The sequence below is a fragment of the Merops nubicus genome, unplaced genomic scaffold (genome assembly GCF_000691845.1).
Source record: "Merops nubicus isolate BGI_N331 unplaced genomic scaffold, ASM69184v1 scaffold12505, whole genome shotgun sequence".
In the NCBI taxonomy this organism is placed as follows: Eukaryota; Metazoa; Chordata; class Aves; order Coraciiformes; family Meropidae; genus Merops; species Merops nubicus.
In genome coordinates, this window is record NW_008608993.1 from 13719 (window position 1) to 31601 (window position 17883).

General features: G+C 45.7%; 1 protein-coding gene across 1 annotated transcript in view; it reads left to right on the forward strand.

Annotated features, from left to right (window-relative positions):
- SLC43A2 (solute carrier family 43 (amino acid system L transporter), member 2) overlaps window positions 1-14926 on the forward strand; it is a 27548-nt gene extending 12622 nt beyond the window's left edge. The window contains exons 5-13 of the mRNA XM_008940462.1: window positions 3320-3412; window positions 4199-4332; window positions 4764-4966; window positions 5556-5699; window positions 9210-9348; window positions 9748-9880; window positions 10722-10795; window positions 12499-12622; window positions 13482-14926. Coding sequence (XP_008938710.1) covers window positions 3320-3412; window positions 4199-4332; window positions 4764-4966; window positions 5556-5699; window positions 9210-9348; window positions 9748-9880; window positions 10722-10795; window positions 12499-12622; window positions 13482-13643 — 1206 coding nt within the window. The 3' untranslated portion in view covers window positions 13644-14926. The remainder of the gene's footprint in view (window positions 1-3319; window positions 3413-4198; window positions 4333-4763; window positions 4967-5555; window positions 5700-9209; window positions 9349-9747; window positions 9881-10721; window positions 10796-12498; window positions 12623-13481) is intronic.
- The last annotated feature ends 2957 nt before the right edge of the window (window positions 14927-17883 follow it).

Consider the following 17883-nt stretch of genomic DNA (forward strand, 5'->3'; position numbering starts at 1 on the left):
GCTGGGAAATACTAGAAGACTTAGGGCTCTGTGGTCTTTTGTTCATTGGAGAATGGGAACAGGGATTTCCATATGCTTTGGGCAAAGTGGGCAGTTTGAGGCTTTCCTGAAGAACATATTTTTAGTGTCTGTATATCTTCCAAATATATTCCTGATAGGGAAAACAAAGCTTAGCTTGAACAAGAATACCATTTTCCAGTTGTCTAGTTCTCAGTCTCTTGACACTTTTTCTACTGCTTTCAAACGGTCCTTGCAAGAGGAGGTAAACTGGGTTGGGTAATACTACTGTGGTATCTTCTGTATACAGATTGTCTCCAGAGAAAAGCTGAAGAAATAAATTATGGCATGTCTTAAACTCACTACAAGGCAAATGAGAAAAGAATCTGCAAGAGGAAGTTGTTTTATCAGTTTAAGACTGTATACCTATAATAAAGGACTCGGGAAGAAACAGTTTATGGCAAAATATAAGACAGGGCATAAAATAAATAAAACATTGAGTGTTATTGACCTTTAAACAAGGGATGTAAGTTTCTGTCGTTGTAGGTCTTGCAGAATTTGGGCTGTTGTATCAGAATGGGCAGAGGTTACTGGAGGATTCCCTTCTGGCCTGCAGGGATAAGATCAGAATGAGGATCTGATATTTTGGTGACAGAAAAACAAAGAGTCTACTTGCTCTCTGGCTTGTTTTTTTCTCTCTCTGTTTTTTTTTTCCCAATGCTTGCTGCCATAAAGACAGCATGAAAAATGACTTGGTAAATGTTGTGTCATTTTTAGTAGCTGGTCTTCAGATGAGACTTGCAGAAGCATAGCCAGTGCTGGTACTCATGGTCTGAGAGGTTTTCTGTCTGGGTATGGATTTATCCCTTCACCACCCCTCTGAACCCCCCAAGTAGTCTCAGATTTCTTTTCCTCCCAAGTGCTCAGTGTTTGCAGTTTCTGCTTTGATTAGCTTGGATAAGACCTTAAATCTATGGCCATTTATTTTTTTTAAATCTAGTTGCTTGCTTGGTGCCAAATAGGATTTTAGGAAATCTCTAGCTTTTCTAGGACTTCTGTCCCCATCAAGGCAGAAGCAGATTTGGGGTTTCCCAGACATGCCTGCTTGGTTCAGGGCTGCTCCACATCTCCAGTAGCCCTTGGAGCAGGAGGATCCACCTGGGAGTTGCTTATCTGCTGTATGAAAAAGGCTTTTTGTGATCTCTGGGGCTCTGGGGAAAACCAGTCCAAGCCAAGAAGCAGCTGTGTTTGTGGAGCTCTTGCCCTGCTCTGAGCTCCCCAGCAGGAGCAGCTGTTTGCTGTAATTTTTGGAGATTTTTAGGCTTGGGGTATTTGAGATTAGCTGAATGCCCTGCCCAGTGACAATGAGCAGCCTGTTTGTAACCTGCAGATACTGTATTCTGCAGATGCTGTTTTCTGGGGTGTGTATTTAGGCCAGTGCTTCCAAGAAGAGATTTTTTTGTGCCTGGTAACAGACCTTTGGATCCTTTGCCATTTCCTGTCTGCAGCTCCTGAAAGCAGCCTGCTGGCAGCAATCCTGCATGCAGGGCTGTGGGGATGGGTGTGGGGATCCTCGCTGCAGCGTTCGCTGCCTCTCCTGTGTCTGCTCGGGGTGCAGCAGCAGCAGCAGCAGGCTTGGCACATCACTGCTGCTGCTCCCTGGCTGGGGTTATCTGAGGACCTGGAGACTGCACTGCATAGGAAGCTCTGCAGTGAGGCAGAGGGATGATAAACAGCCAGATGGATCCCGGAGTGTTCCTGCACAGGAATACTTGTGTTGTAAACACGCTGGTCCTGCCGTGACACAAGCCAGATTTGCTTGCCTTATATGCTGCTCCTGGGAAAGATGGATTTGTTTTTCAGCAGTGGAAGGGGAAAGTGATGACAGTGTTTGCTTGTTCAGACTTGGTTTAATATTCTCTGAATCATTTTGTTCAGCAGTACCTTTAAACAGATAAAATGCTGGTTATGCTTTCAGTCCTAGATGGTACCTGCAGTGTCCTGCTTTGAGGACACCTGAGGCTGACGTGGTAGTGATACCCAAGTGAATTTGGGGACTAAGTGACTGAAAAAAGGAGGTGGGAGGGAAATCTGTCTGCCTGCCTGCACCAGAATCTCTTGACCAGCTTCATGCTGAGCTCTCTGTAGCCTACAACCTTCAAAGCTTATCCCTGTATTTTCTAGTTTGTGGGCCCTCGTTAGTGAAGGAAACTTGTCCACTTCTGATTAAGAAAAATGGGGAGCTCCTCCTTTCCCAGCAAAGCTGGAAGGTCTCATACCTCCTTCTGCCAGCTCCACTCTACTTTTGGGTCCTGAGTAGGAAGCAAGGGCTGGAGAGCCAGCCTGGTAGTGCTTTTGCTGTTGAGGTGGCAGAGGTGGCTGCTATGAGCTGCTTCTAGCTGTCCCTGCTGAGAGCTTTGCTTTCCTGACAGATGCTTGCAGAACCAGCCTGGTCTGCTCTCAGCAATGCCATCACACCTGAGAGGAGCCCAGGGAGCAAAGAGGGCTGGGTGGGAGGAAGAGCAGTACAAGCTGCTGTTGCCTGCTTTTTGCTGCAGAATTCAGGAGCTTTGTAGATGCACTGGGCAATAAAGCCATGGATATCTAGTGTTTGTGAGTGCCTTCCTGCACTGAGCTCCAGGAGAGTGTGCTTGGGTATCTGAGCCAGCCAACTGATGGCCAAATGGCCAGTTTTAGCCTTGCTTCTAGAGTCTGCTTTCACAGAAGTAGCCAGGGCCCTAGCTAGAAAGGGAAATGCAAACAGCAACACTGTGTGTTCCTTCTTGTTTTAACAGGAACTTTCTGGTCTGCTGCAAAGATTTGGGTGCTGACCCAAGGTGCATAAACAAATCTGGCAGTTCACGTGTTGTAGGGTGTGTTAAAGACTGAGCAGCCATCACTGCCTGTGTCTATCAACTTTTGACTAAAGAGGGTGATATTTAGAGAGCTTGGCACCTATTTTTTTTGAGGAAAAGAGGTGGTGGCTACAGACTTGGGGTAAGGAACTTTTAAAGAAAGCACAAGGGCTGGAGCAAACACTGCTGTGCTAAAGGTGACCAATGCCAAGTATGCTGTCAATCTGGAAAGAAGCAGTGTCAGTAAGCACATAAATCTTGGTCTGTAGACATTCTCTGACACTGCAGACGTCAATGTAACCTGCAGAGCAATGTCCTGAAGGTCTAAGTCATTCTTGTGTAAAACTGGCTCCTTCAGATTCTGGTATGGAGGAGTCTTAATCCTAACTGGCAATATCTTCTCAAGAAAGCCTCCTTCCCTTCCATTGGTAGCAGCCTGTTTCAACCCCTTTTTTTCCTTTCCCCAGCTGCCTAACATGTTTGGTGACCTTCGTTCTACGTTTATTGCTCTGATGATTGGCTCTTATGCTTCCTCTGCTGTGACTTTTCCAGGAATCAAGGTGAGGTTGTGGGATTGAGTCACAACTGGTGGTATTGTGCTGGAGTCTTGCACCATTTAGCAATAATGTGGAAAGAAAGAGGGGACTGTTTGGTAAAGCACTCTTACAGAGATGTGCCTGTGCAAGATTCAGTTCCTGTCTGTTATGGACTTCCCAAGTGACGGCCTCAAGAACTCAACAAATACTGCAGAGAGAGCAGTCTGTTAACAGACAGTAGAACTTGAAAGGTGCTAAGGAAAAGTGAAGAATCAAAGGGCTTTCTTTATGAAGGGCTGCTTTTTCAAGGCCTAAGGAGGATATAAAGCTTTTTAATACACTTGTATTTAGTCTGTGATTGTCACAGGGGGTTGGCTTTGAACACAGTTCTGTTACATGTTGAAGGGACAGAAGAGAGGGTCACCTGGGCTAACTTGGTAGAGCACTTAGTGGTTCTGAACCTGAGATGTTTCATTGCAGAGTTAGCATAAGGGGGATAGAGTAAAGGTTAAGCCAGTCTCAAGCATGCAGTTCCTGCTGCCTTTCCAGGAAGGGCCTAGATGAGAACCTTTGGCAGCCATCTGTAATACAGCTGCATGCTAGTCCAGCTGGGGGTCCTGTGAAAGATGTGAATCTACATCTTTCCAAGCCTGCATGTCACAGAACTGTTCTTTGTTACCATTTGAGTTAAACCCATTTTAAATGCAGCATGTTTTTCTTTCCCACAGCTTCCTTTCAGACCCCATTCAAAGAATACTGAAGTATCTTTCTGCCCTTATAGCCAAAACCATATTCCCTTGTGATTTCCAGGTTATATATGACTTTGGGGTCTCCTTCATCCTCATTCTGCTTGTCTGGGCAAGCTGTGCAGGACTAGTTTTCCTCAACTGTTTCTTCAACTGGCCACTGGAGCCTTTCCCGGGACCAGAAGACATGGATTATTCGTAAGTGTCCTCTAGTCTGGCCCTGAGAGGTAATCCCATTCTTAATCCTCTAGAAAGTGCTGGCACAGCTAATTTAGAGGAGTGGAGAGGGAACTCCCTTGCATGTTGTTTATTGCTGCCATTCCTTCTTGGCAGACATAAATCCACAACCTATTAGCGTTATGTCTTGAGTGGTGAATATCTGTGGAAAGTGGAACTTTCCGAAGTGTAGGAATTATGAAGGGAAAAAGATCTGTCAGTCATAAGTATTTCTTGTAGATCTATGCCAAATTGGCCCAGAGAAAGTATCTCTGTGCTCTGAATCCATTTGTGAGTTTGTAGATGGAAACTAGTGCCCTAAATCCACGCATAGTCTTTCTGACTCCTGCAGCTTTGCTGCCTCTGATTCCTCACCCTGTGTTGCAGCTCTCATGCTCTTTACTGCTCAACAGGGTGAAAATAAAGTTCAGCTGGCTGGGATTTGACCACAAAATCACTGGGAAACAGTTTTACAAGCAAGTAACGACTGTAGGGCGCCGTCTCAGCGTGGGGAGCTCCATGAAGGGCCCCAAGGAGCCAGCAGCCTTGCAAGAGAACAACAAGCTCTGTCTGTCTACAGTGGACCTAGAAGTGAAGTGCCAACCTGACAACACAGGTGTGGTTCCATGAGTGCCCCGGGGATGCTTGTGCTGGCACAAGGCTGTTGGCCAATCTGTTCCAGATCTGTTTATAAGAGATAATAATATGTGATCTGTGTGTGTTGCCAGGGCCATGTGCCAGCCACTATTATTTAAATAAGCTCACTTATATAAGGAATCTTGGCCTTGCATATTTGTCTAAATACACCACATGGTGTTGCCAGTGGTTGGGACAACAGCATGGGTAACTGATATGGTTTCAGGACTGTTGCCATCATGACCAAGCCTTCCTTACTCAGGGGTATGGCAAAAGCAAATGGCTTGAAGCTTCCTTTTTCTCTAATCCATAGAACTGGGTGAGTCTTCCTTTCTGCTCCATTGACCCAGTTACTGGTAGCCAAACTCCAAGCATCTATAGCTGTTGATTATGAAAGTTTGTAAGGCACCAGGCAGCTGCTAACTGAACTCCTTGGAGCTGCCCCTGCGCAGTGTTAGGATGACTAGCTAGGAGAAGATCTGATAACTCAGGCTAAAGCCTCTTCTGAAATTGTGCATGTTTACAAAGGTGTGTTCCCTTCTTCAGAGGCTCTATTATTGCTTCTGCAGCTTCACCCTCCTTCATGAAGAGTGTCTTCAGTCCTATCTTGCTGCTCAGCCTTATCACCATGTGTGTCACTCAGCTACGGCTCATCTTCTACATGGGAGCTATGAATACCATCCTTGAGTTTCTGTCTGGAGATGAAGATCAAGGTAGAGTAACCTGAAAACATTTGTTTCCTTGAAACTGGGACCTGACCCAGACTTGGTCCTCATAAGAGGCCAGTGAGCCTGATTACTCAGCAGATAGACAGTGAATGGCAATTAGTGGTGTCAGTGTGGCTGACAGCTGCTGGTTGGGTCTAGAAGAGGGCTGGAACTTGCCCAGGACAAAGGGACAGCAAGGCAGACACTTGAATGTCAAGCTAATTTTAGCCCAGTGTCTATTAAATACTATTCCATGTTATTTGCCCCAGATGGGTTGTTGAAAGTAGCCTCTTAGGATGGACTGTGAGAACTTCTTTTTTTGAATTGGAAAACCTATTTCATCAGGTATTTGCTTTGCTTATCCTAAGCAAGCACAAAGTATGGAGCAGCTGGCTCTCATGACTAATTGTTGGAGTAGGCTCCTGAGCCCAGCAGCCGGGGGTGGGAGGAGTGAAGTCATAGCTGTTTTGTGCAGCTTGGTGTGTGCTGGGCTGCTCACTGTGCTGGACTCATCCGTATTTATAGCTCTGATTCAGTCCATGGAGCAAACAGGAAAGAGTACATTAGTTTACTGTAGTTGAAAATACCCAGGATTGCAAAACAAGGCTTAGCCTTTTTTTTTTTTTTTGTCCTTTGTAGTAAGATCCAGTTTGAACTTGTTAAATCTGGATTGCATGAAGCTGATAAATCAAGAGGCACTCCTCTGAAAACAGGAGTGAGCTCTGGGGGAGGGAAGGAAACTGGGAAACTCTAGTTGCCCTGGCATTCCCTGAATTGCTTTGTTTCTTGAGCCTTTGACAGCCTGCAGCATTCTGCTCTTTATCTCCTGGCTCAAGAAGCAATTTAGTTACTAAACAGTAAACAGGACCAATGTCACACTGCCTACCTTTCCCAACACAGCTTATTTTTCTGCTTACCTTGTAACTCACACTGATTTTATTTTCCTTTCTTTTTTACCTTGTCTTGCTCTAGTTTTCTTTTTTTTTCCCTCCCCTCCTTGATATTTTAGAATCAGTATTAGCTATATATGCTGCCAATTCTGTTTAGATCAAGCTCCATGTTAAAGGGATTGTGCCTTTCGGGTGTATTGCATCTTTTTCTGTGCTATCTTCAAGATTTCTTCCCTTTTTTTTTCCCCCTTGTTCCCCCTGAATGCAGCCTGGGCTTGCAGTGCAGTCCACTGTCTTGGTGTTTCCATGGCATCAGGAAAACAGTGGTATTGTCTAGTCACAGCAGTGTCAGGCTGCACGAGCTGTTCCAGGGCTCTCTAGAAATGTAATGAGAGGATGGGCTGCTGGTCCCTCTTTCTTCCTGCAGTTTACTTGAACATGGTTTGTTTAGACAGCTCCCTTCACATGCAGCTGCTCTCAGGAGGACTCAGCAAGGGAAGAGAGTTGAGCCAATCCTGCAAGTGTCACAGTCAAAGAAAACTCAAATATTCCTGGGAGTGGAACAGGAGATAAGAATGTGGGGAAAATCACTGAGATGGGGAGTAAGGTCTTTAAGGTGCAGTGAGTCACTCTATCCTTGAAATTCCTGCTTCCTGTGCAGATCATGGTGACTTAAACCTTTCATGAAACCTAGAGGTGGAAAAAGCAGTCAGCATGTGGCTACTTTCCTTCTGAAACCCCCCAAAAGATGAGGGAGAATCTGAGGAGTTCAGTAGCTCTGTAAGTGACTGTATAATTGGGTTTGTAGGAAGGCAGACTGTATAATTGGGTTTGTAGGAAGGCAGGAGAGAGTAGATCTGTTGTGTCTAGAATTGGAAATTTGGCTGCATCTTTCATATAAATTGTCACTGCTTTTAAATCTGGTAATACTTGGAGACCTTGGGGAGAACCAGGGTGAGGTGGAAAACTCGGCTGCATGAGGTGCTTGCTGAGGATAGTTCTGATGGAAAGACATGTAGAACAGTGGATGTAAAGGGCTGTGCCCATATGTGCACCCTTTGTTTGCTCTGTCAAGGCGTCTACTTCTGCCTATCTACTTCTGCTGGTATCTGCTAGATATTGTTCTCTTTTTTTTTTTTCCCTCCTCAAGAATGGTTTTTTTAAGATGATAAATTGAGGAGGCCCTGTTTTGGAGCAGCTACTGTCTTTCCTTTTCTTTTCTTGCTGACCCCATAAATTTCATTCCTTGCTTCATGTTGGCTTCTGCTCTTGTTCTTTAGAGCCCAAGATTAAGTGCTCAGAATAGCATGATGAGGGAAAACATGGCAGTGTGGCTTTCTTCTTAACCTCCTGTTAGAAAATAACCAACCAGACAGCAGCAAATCAGCTCCCAGAGTGTTTGTAGAGGGTGATGCCACCCATATCTCTTGGCTACAGGAGTTGCTATAATGAGATGGGATGGGATGGGATGGCATGTGGGGCCACTTCAGGGTTTGCCTTTACAGAGGTTATGGGGACAGGAATGTGAGTTTGGAGGTTGGAACTGGAAGTTCTTCTTGGTTCCTTTGCTAGTGACTGGAGCCAGGAAAGTATCATCCCATGCCTGGGCATGGCAAGGCAGCCCTGCTGGGATTTCCTGTAACTGTAGAGGAGAGAGGCTTTTTGGAAACTTCTCTCCATTACCAAGTTTGCTTTGGTATAAATCCTGGCTGTACTGCTGTGACTAGATCTAGAAATGTGCTGGGAGGGACAAACTAAAATTCTTTTTGGTTGTTTTGCTTATAGTGCTGTAACTTGTAAGCATTCTGTGCTGAGATAGGCAGTTTCAGAACTACATCCTTATTTCAGAGCTGTGGTACACCACGACTCACCAGCCCTTGTGTGATGCCTATAGATCCATCACGTGGGCTGCAGAGAGGAAGTGGAAAAAGCATTGCAGGATGGGGGATCTGCTCAGTAACAGGAGGGGACAGTTTCTTTTAAGTCTGATGGCATCAGCTTTCCCTTAGCAAGCCTTGTAGACACTTCTCCCATCTTTAACACATGGGGCATTTTCATCAGTTGGAGGTTTTAATGATAGCTCTCAGATGCTCTGCTTTTTTGCTGCTAACCTCCCCTCCTGCCTCCAAATTTGTCTGTTCAGCACAAAATGGGTTAGTCCTCACCTTCCCAACCTGGCTTGTCCTTGCTGGAGCTTCCCAGCCGGAGAAGATATGTAGCTGCAGCTCCCAGCAAGGCAGGAAAGAAGATGACTAAGGCAGGGTTGGCTGTGCCAGATCTATTGCTTGTAAGAACTTTCCCTGTTGGTCCTAGCCAGAATAAATCTCATGGGCATGAAGCAGTTGCTGGGTCTTATTTTTGGAGCCCTATCTGCTGTTGGGCTGATGCTGCTCAGAGAGTACTAGTGCAGGATCAGAAGGGATGAAGCACTTGCACCCAGTATGTCCACTCTTTGTGCCTCTAGGAGGTTAAATGATGCAGGGCTTTGGTGTCCCAGCTCCTTCAGCCCTGCCTTTGAGGATGTGGGGTCTGGGCTCTCCATGAGGGAGCGGTCAATGGGAGGAGCGGTTTTTCTGTGTTGCTGCAATGGTACTACTTGGGCTGACAAAATCTTTTTCCCCTGCAGTGGCTCTCTACACTTCCATTTTTGGGGTGCTGCAGCTGCTGTGCTTGCTGACGGCGCCTGTGATCGGGTACATCATGGACTGGAGGATGAAGGAGTGCGAGGACGGCGCGGAGGAGAGCGAGGAGAGCGGCGCTGAGCAGTGCGTACTGAGTGCCCCTTCCCCCCTGCAGGGTGCTTGTGATGAAAGGCTGGGAAGAATGTTGGTGCTTCAGTCTAGAAAAGAGCCTGAAGGAAGACTTGATAATTGAGAGGAAAGCGCCAGACTTCCATGTCCGCTAAGATCAGTCGAGAAGAGCAAATCTGAAGTGTAGCAGGGGAGGCTCAGACTTCCCTTCCAGCCCAACAGTAAGAGTAACAGCACTGAAATCATTGCCCACACGTTTCTCAGCTTCCACTGATTGAGATCCCACCACCTCCTTAGGCAGACCTCTAGCCAAGCTGGTTTAGATAGAGTTGCTGTGATATGTAAAGAATCTTGTTGCAAGTTCTGGTAACTGCTGAAAGTGCTTTTTGTAACAGAGGTTTGTTATCCTTCCAGAGGTGACAAGAAAAAGAAAAAGCGTGATCGTCAGATCCAGAAAATCACCAATGCCACCAATGCCTTTGCATTCACAAATGTGCTGCTGGTTGGATTTGGAATCACCTGTCTTATTCCTAATCTACCGTTGCAGGTGAATAGGTCAAATGGGTGGGAGCAGAGGGGCTGGTGGTGTGGGTCCTGGCCAGAGGAACCAACTAGTGGCAGGAGGACTTCCTGGCACTGTTGAGAGACTTCTGTACTGCTTTGGGAACCCTGTTTTTAGAGTTGTAAACTACATGGTATTCTGTTTTTCATCTCTTGAAAGAACCTAAAGAAGCAGCTATAGTTAAATGTCAGAGTTGATCCACAATTTATTCACACTTGGAAGTTTCTGCAGCTGACCTGTGTAACAACAAATACCTGGCTGTAAGAAGCCTGATGCTGATATATACAGCAGGTTATTTCTGTATCAAATGCTGTGCCAAATGGTACCCTTGGGATTATAAACCTGTTAAAATATTTATTTTGTGGCAGCACCTGGTTTTGGCAGGGCAGTTCAATGATTTTATGCTATGCTTACACATGCCTTGATGTAGGCAAGCAGGTATAGTTTGTTTATACTTGTATATTGTCCACAAGAACTTGTGGAAAATCAACAAAATCAGCCACAAGCTCAATGAAAAATCGTTGTGACCCTGGCCATGAGTTGCTGAGGACGTGTCCTTGCAGCAGTGCCATCTACAAGTAAGACAGGTCTTGCATGTGGTTGACTTTAGAGGCATTGCATGTGTGCCTTTGCAAAGTAAGAAAAAGCAGTGCTTTGAGAGGAGTACAAATTTTTCCTTGTGCTGATCTTTCAGGCGTTGTTTCTGGATTCCTCAAAACTACCTTTGTACTAGAAAGGAGAACAGCTTTTAGGAATGGTTGTATGTTGATCTGGAACACCTTGGTGGTATCTAGGATGTGACATTTTTGTCTGGTTCTCTTTCCAGATTCTTTCCTTTATTTTGCACACAATTGTGAGAGGATTCATCCACTCAGCTGTAGGAGGCCTCTATGCAGCTGTGTAAGTCTCCACTTACCTATATGTGGTTGCCCAGGTAAACTGTTTTGGGATGATAAACTGTCCAGGGGAGGGAGATCAGGAAGTGAAGTCATTGTGGTCAGAGGAGAAAAATTATGCAGCTTGTTTCTGCAGTCCCCACTGGGTCTGACAGTAACTGGCCTGAAGTCCTAGTTGATGCTTTCTGTGTTGGGAAGCAGCTCTTTGGCAGGGCTACTGCCCTGAGACAGGCACAGCTATATAGGGGCTGCAGGTGAGACCAGGCTGTTGACACTAAGGTTATATAGTAAAAATTCAAGGCTGCTTTTGTCCTACAGTGAGTAGCTATGTGCATGTGGCCACGTCAAACATTAACACTGAATACACTGCTGCTGAGCTGCTCTGAAATCACACTGGGAACGAGTTGCTCAAGACACTATTAGTGATGCTTACTCCCTTTCCCAAGACAGATTGTCTGTCCTGTTTCCAGCTTACCAAGATTATCAATAGCTGGATCTAACTAATCTTCTTCCTTATTAAGCAATGCTTTTTGTTTTGAAACCAAATCTGACCCTGTCTTGAGCTGTTGGACAGAGGAGTAGAAGGGGGCTGTTATTTTTCAGGGAATTGCAGAATCGTTGGGGTTGAAAAGAGAACTCTTGAGATCATCTAGTCCAACCCTCATGCTCAGGAAGGTTCAGCTAGAGCAGGTTGCCCAGGACTGTATTCAGTTGGGTTTTTAATATCTTCATGGGTGGAGACTTCACAACTCCACAGACTCTCTCTCAAAGGTTTTGGTCCCAGTGTCTGGGGAATCCCTGCTAGAAAACCAATCTTAGATTGCTTCAAAAATACATAAACCTTTAGTACCCTGACAGCTAGAACCAAAAGGTTTTTGTCTTAGGTGAGGTAAATGCCTGTTGGTGTACATGTCAGCTTGCTTGTAAAGTAATCCTGTTTGACTGTTGCAACTCTCTGGAGCTTCCTGGAGTGAAGTATTTTTGTTTCTAATGTGATTTCTTTGAGCGTTTGAAGGTTTTGATCCAATAAAGCTTAGTTTAACCTGACTCTCTTTAAACACTGCTCAGTCATGGAAAGCAAAAGCTGTTAGACTGTTCCTGAAATTTATTTTTCCATTAGTAGTATCTGATATTCAGCACTTTCCAATCAACAGTACTGTTTGGTTTGACATAGGATCAGATTTGTCCTCTAAAAAGGAAAACACTAACCTGTCACACAGGTTTCCCTCCCTTCTAAAGGGAGCAAGTTGTTATGACCAGCTGAAAATGACTGCTCAGCTGCAAATGCTGTCCTCTGGATAAAGAGACCCTGTTTTAACTTGTGATTATCAACACTCTTCTCCCTTTGCAACAGGAACAGTAGTTGTAGAAGCACTTCCACCTGCCTACGGTACAGCTGCAGAACAAAGCCAGTGCTGGATGCTCCCTGAGTTTGAGAGCTCAGGATGAGAATAGTCAGGAGAGGAAGGCTCTGGCCTTGTCACCAGCTGCATTCTGCTCTAGAGAGCACTGTGCACATCATCAGGTATAGCTAAATACTCTATAAGAAGAGAGAGTTTTATGTAAGTCCAAGAGAGAGAAGCTCTTCATATTTTGCCTGTCTTGGGACTCTGCTCTGTGTTAGTTGACTGGGAATGTCCTCTGATCTGGATGATGTGAACAGTCAAGGTGACCATGTAATAATGCTGTTGCTTTCTCTGTTGACAGATACCCCTCTACTCAGTTTGGCAGCTTGACAGGGTTGCAGTCGTTGATCAGTGCCCTTTTTGCCCTCCTGCAGCAACCTCTTTTTATGGCATTGACAGGACCTTTGGAAGGAGACCCTCTCTGGGCAAGTTCTTTTCCAATTTAATGGGAAAGCTTGGTGGTTGAGATGATTTGGGCTCACTCCTTTGAAAACAAAAGGATTCCTGTGTATGGACCAAGGTTAAAAACAGCTGATATTTTACATGTCCCTCAGTCTGCTGTTACCTTGGTGCTGTCCAGGAGACCCTTCCCTGTGTGAGTAATGATTCCCTGGGAGGGAAAGCTGTTAAAGCTTATGCTGGTGTATGGAAAGGGAACAAGGAAGGGAGAAGGCTGCAGGAGTGCTTTCTGCTAAGTTTGTGTGGAGAGTCAAAATCTGTCAGGTAAAAGTCAGTGAATTGTGTGGATCTCAAAATCCAGTAGAAATACTCTGTGCCCTTAAAAGCTATTAGCTCAAATTAACATTAAATTTTGGGTTGTTGATACTGATGTCCAAAAAGCAAAGTGGCTATTGAGGGTAGGGATAATATGGTGTCTTGATGTGAGTCTGTCTGGGCAGCTCTATAAAACCATGACATGGGTGGTCTTGGGGGTGGAGTCCTGGTCTCTAGGCTACGTGTGCCCACCCCAGAAGCCTGATGCTCTTCAGTCAGCAACCTTGGTGTAAAAACTGCAGCTTAAACAGCCCTGCTTGTTCTGTGGAACAAGACTCCATGGCCATGATCCAGAGAGACAAACTCCTGCAGCACTTAGCTTATGCCCATGGTGCTCTGGACACAGGAGTGTAAATATACATACAGTGGAGGTTGTTGACAGTACACTGAGCAGGGCGTCTCCCAGTTTGCCCACAGCTGAGGGACGTGGGCTGGGTTCTGACATGGCACGCATGACTGGGTTGTCATCTTCCTAGCCTGCCTAATCTTGTGTTGTCCTTCTTCCTGCAGGTGAATGTTGGCTTGCTTGGTGTCAGCCTCCTGGGTTTCTGCCTTCCAATCTACCTGGTCTGCTACAGACGCAGGCTAGAGAGAGAAAAGAAACAGAAGATGGATGATGCCAAACTCTTCCTCAAAATCAATGGCACTCCCAACGAGGAAGCCTTTGTTTAAACTGGTGCTTCAAATACAACCTCCCCTGTACAGGTTCCTACCACATCCGTGGGTTCTACCTGTGGTGTAAGCCAGGCTCTTTCTTTCCTGGCTCTGCCAGCCTTTGCTCATCACTGGAGTGAGGGCCGGACATCACGACGGGGCTTTCCTCAGATATACAGCAAGAGGAGACTTCCCACTCCTTACTCCAGAACACAGGACACTTTTTGTTTTTATAAAGGCCACGCAGATCTTGCGTCTTAAATCATCCCCTGATCACACTCTCCAGTGGCAGAGTCTCTGCACAGAAAATTAGGGAGAGAAGGAATATAGAGGGATGGGGGAAGAGGGAAGAAAGACCATAATTTGAATTTGCAAACGTGACACACTGAAGTCTGTTTTCTCCCCCTCTTCCCCCAGCCTTGGCTGACATTGTCTCAGATGCAAGCTGCACTCTCCTCCCTCCCTGAGGCTTCGTAATGGTCTTTCTGTGTGATATGTTGCTGGACTCAGCGGTTTTTAACTATCTATCCAGACATACCCCAGACTGTTTCTGAGGCAGAGAAGGGGGTTTTATTCCTATGTGTATGAGCACAGCTTCAGTGTGTTGCTAAATGTTGGCTGCTAGCACTGACAGCTCCCAAATATTTTATTACTGCAAATGACACAGACTGTGAGCAACGGATTTGCCTTCTACAGTGAAATGAAGAGCCTGGTGGACTGCTTGGTCATAGACCAAGCCTTCAAAGGCCTGGAATTCCTCTTCTTCCCAGCCTGCAAACCATCTGTATGTGTTTGAAACTGTCTACAGTCCTGGAACCTTTCAGATAGGAATTGGATCTTGTTTACCAATGAAGTGCTTTGAGACTTGTTGCCTTTTGCCTCCTCTTCCCTCCGACATGACCCACGGAGGGGAGCAGCAGTGTGTTCTTAGCAAAGTGGAGAAGCTCCCTGAAGCTGAATTTTGGGGCTCCAAATACCTTGGTGTTCACATGTCGTGAGCTGACGTGCTGTTGAAAAGAATCAAGAGTGCAGAACACTCCTTTGTGTCTGGTAACTGGATCCTGTGGACATATGGCAGGGTAATGTGGTGATGTAACTCTTCCTCTAGCCATAGTTTATTTACATTGTTCTGATAATAGCCCCCAAGCTGCTGAACACCAGGGTACTGTGACTGACCAAAAAGATGCCAGTTTGGCTGTACTAAGAGCCTTCTACAATGTTGATGCTCTGTCTGGACAGAGTATTTGGTGATTGATTGTATGGCGAAGCTGACTTACAGAGCAATACATGTGGGTAAAGGTGCCCCAGGCCCGTTCACCATGGAGGGAATACAAAGGGAATTCTTAACCTGCTTATTTTTATAGAGGATTTCCAAAGTCTTGCTTAAAGTTGACTTTTCTGGCCTTAACCTTCGTGTTGAGGTCAGTAACTCAGCATCCATAGCCTCGTGAGGAGCACCAACCAGGGCACCCTTTGGAGCTGCTCCGAGCAGGGCAGTGCAGGGCTGAGGATGAACATCAGTGGGGGTGTGCAGCAGCGTGCACACAGGGCTGAGCTCGTGGCTGTGGGAAGGTTAGGGACAGAAGTAAAACAGTTGTGAAGATGTAGTGGTGGTGCTTTGAGCTGCCAGCTCCTGCTGTGCTGCAAAGCCTGGCAGGGGGTAAGTCAGTCAACTCCTTTATTCTGGTGAGACAAGGACAAGACTCAATTGCTGCCCCATTAGCAATAAGCTGGGGATTAAAACAGCACCCTTGGACCTTCCTTTGAGAAATTACCTGGAAAGGGGGTGTTAACTCTTTCCTGATGGTTGGAAGCGTGCAGGTGCTCAGCCTGGCCAGGTCTTCACCTTCCCTAAACAGCAAGCTTGGTGACCTCTCACAGAGCCTTGGCAGGACGGCTGGAAGCCCTGTGGAGTCCCTCGCGGGTGGCTTTGGCAGCACTGGATGACGAGGCAGCTTTGTGGGACAGCAGCGCCATCTCGAGTCACCGCCTCCAGCCAGCCTCCTGCGGGCAGCTCAGCTGCTGCTCCACTCCGTGGTACCTTTCAGTCTCCAGTCACTCGTTTGGAAATGACTTGCCACTTGAGTATTTTGCATATTTGTGGATTTTTTTTTTAATGTGTTGCCTTTATTAAATGTTTGTTCCAAGACAGCCTTATTGTGTGCTGTCAACACGTCACTCTTCTAGGACTTCTTGTCTTTTGTTGGCTTCTAGCTTTGGTGATGACTTAGTGATCTTCCCAGCTTTTCTTTCTTTTGTGTTGAGCAATAATTAAGGGGGGCAGAGTTTTGATTTGTATTCCTGTTCACCTGGCATTGTCTCAAGTTAAGTGTTCAGAGACCCACCAGCAGCAGTACAGCTTGCTTAGATTTCCAGAGGGCTTTCTGCAGACTTCTGCATTGCATTTCATCTTACTGTACTCCTAAATATTTTGAGAAGATTCCTACTTTTGCTCTGAGATTTGTGACATGACAATGACAGACGAAGTCTCTCTTTTTCATAAGAGCTTGGACAGGTGAGTGTCTGAGCCACAGGACTCAGACTCAGTGTCTTAAAATAGAGACAGCTGTTGGAGGGTGTCAGTGCTAACTCAGCGTTACTTCCACCTCGGTTTCAGAACAGTGAATGTGATACCTTCCACTCTTAGGCCACTTGAATTCCTGTTATAAATGGCTTTGCAAAATGGTGGCATAGAGAATGGCATGTTTTCATGAAGTCACAGTGGAGATGCTGCTGCCTGTGAAGTATGTGGAACTAAATTAAGGAACACTCTCTTATTCCTGTTATCTACCTCCCTACTGCAGTTCCCAGTTCCTGCCCTTTATTAGGAATATCCTCTAATCCAGATTTGTTTGATAAAATGGTGGATATATGTGGTTGGCATCTCTGCTGGTGTGCCATGGTGTTCAGAAGCTGCTGGTCAGCTCTGAGAAATGGAGCTCATGCCTTTGAGTCACAGTTGCAGGCTCTGGGGAGTAAAGTGTGCCTTTAGCTTGCAGTCGCCAGGACTGCTGGGTACACGAAGTTTTAGTAGTTCAGGGCTGAACAGACAAACAGGAGTGTTCTCTCATGCAGCTCAAAGTCAAACTGAGGGATTTATTGCTGCAGAATATAGTGGGCAACAGAAGTGTAACTTTTTTTGAAATGGGGGCAGGCTAAACAATGGTCGGATGCATCCACTAACTCAGGGAGATTTTAAGTTGCTGTAAATTAAGAGTTATGCCAAGGAAAGATTACTTTTCTACATGCTCTGTCTCTTAAGAAATGGTCAAAGATGGAGAAGATACCTAGGTGAAACACTGGTTTGATCTTGTGGGGTTTAATTTATACATTTAACAGTTGTGAACCAAACTAATTTAAAAAGCAGTCTCAAATTTATCAAGACCCTTTGTCCCTGCAGGCAAGATGTGCAAATACTCCACTGATTATGGCATAACTGCTTAAATGCTGCACCCCTGCAGGGGTGAGCCCTTCAGAGGATGGAGTACTTGGTCTGGCTTCAGCCTCTTCTAAATGTTGTCTTGCACAGTGCAGAAACAAGCACTGTTGGGATGTCCTGTTATCTGGGATTGCTCATGGGCTGTTTGCCTTGTTCTTTGATGCTCATGGGAATGTAACTGTGGCTGCCTTATGTCTGGAGTGGAAAACAGCAGTGCTGCTTTCCAGCCATGTGATGCAGGACCAAGAAGATTCCCGATGTGCTCTTCTATGTGCATGAGCCACCTTGTGGAAAAAAAGAAATTGGCTACCAAAGACTAGGGAGCCACATCAATTTAAATAATGCATTTACCTGTATAGCTCAAATATAGGTCAATGGGTTCAACTATGTTCATAATTCTTAAATGCTAGAATTTGTAAGGTGGGTGGGTGTTTTTTTTTTTTATTGCCCCTTGTACCCCCTTTACCTTCATACAAAGAAAAATTACAAGGAGGATGGTCATGGGAGAGGCCTCATAGCCTCCATAGATGCATCCCCAGCTGAATGTATGGAAGCAGAAACCTGATCTGTGAGTACTTGCTGTTGTAGGAGCCCTTAGAGTCAAGGCTGTTGTTGTATGAAGGTGATTGCATCTCCTGGCCTCTACTGGCTCTCTCCTGTATTTAATATGCATCTGTATTAAAAAGAGTGTGGAAGGGAGAGGTGACAGCTTTTTCACTGTCAGTAACTAAGCCCCATCCATGCAGTCTTTATAGCACTAATGCAATGGTGCTAGCAAGAGTAGTGGAGAAAATATGCTGTTTTGCTTAATAGGATACC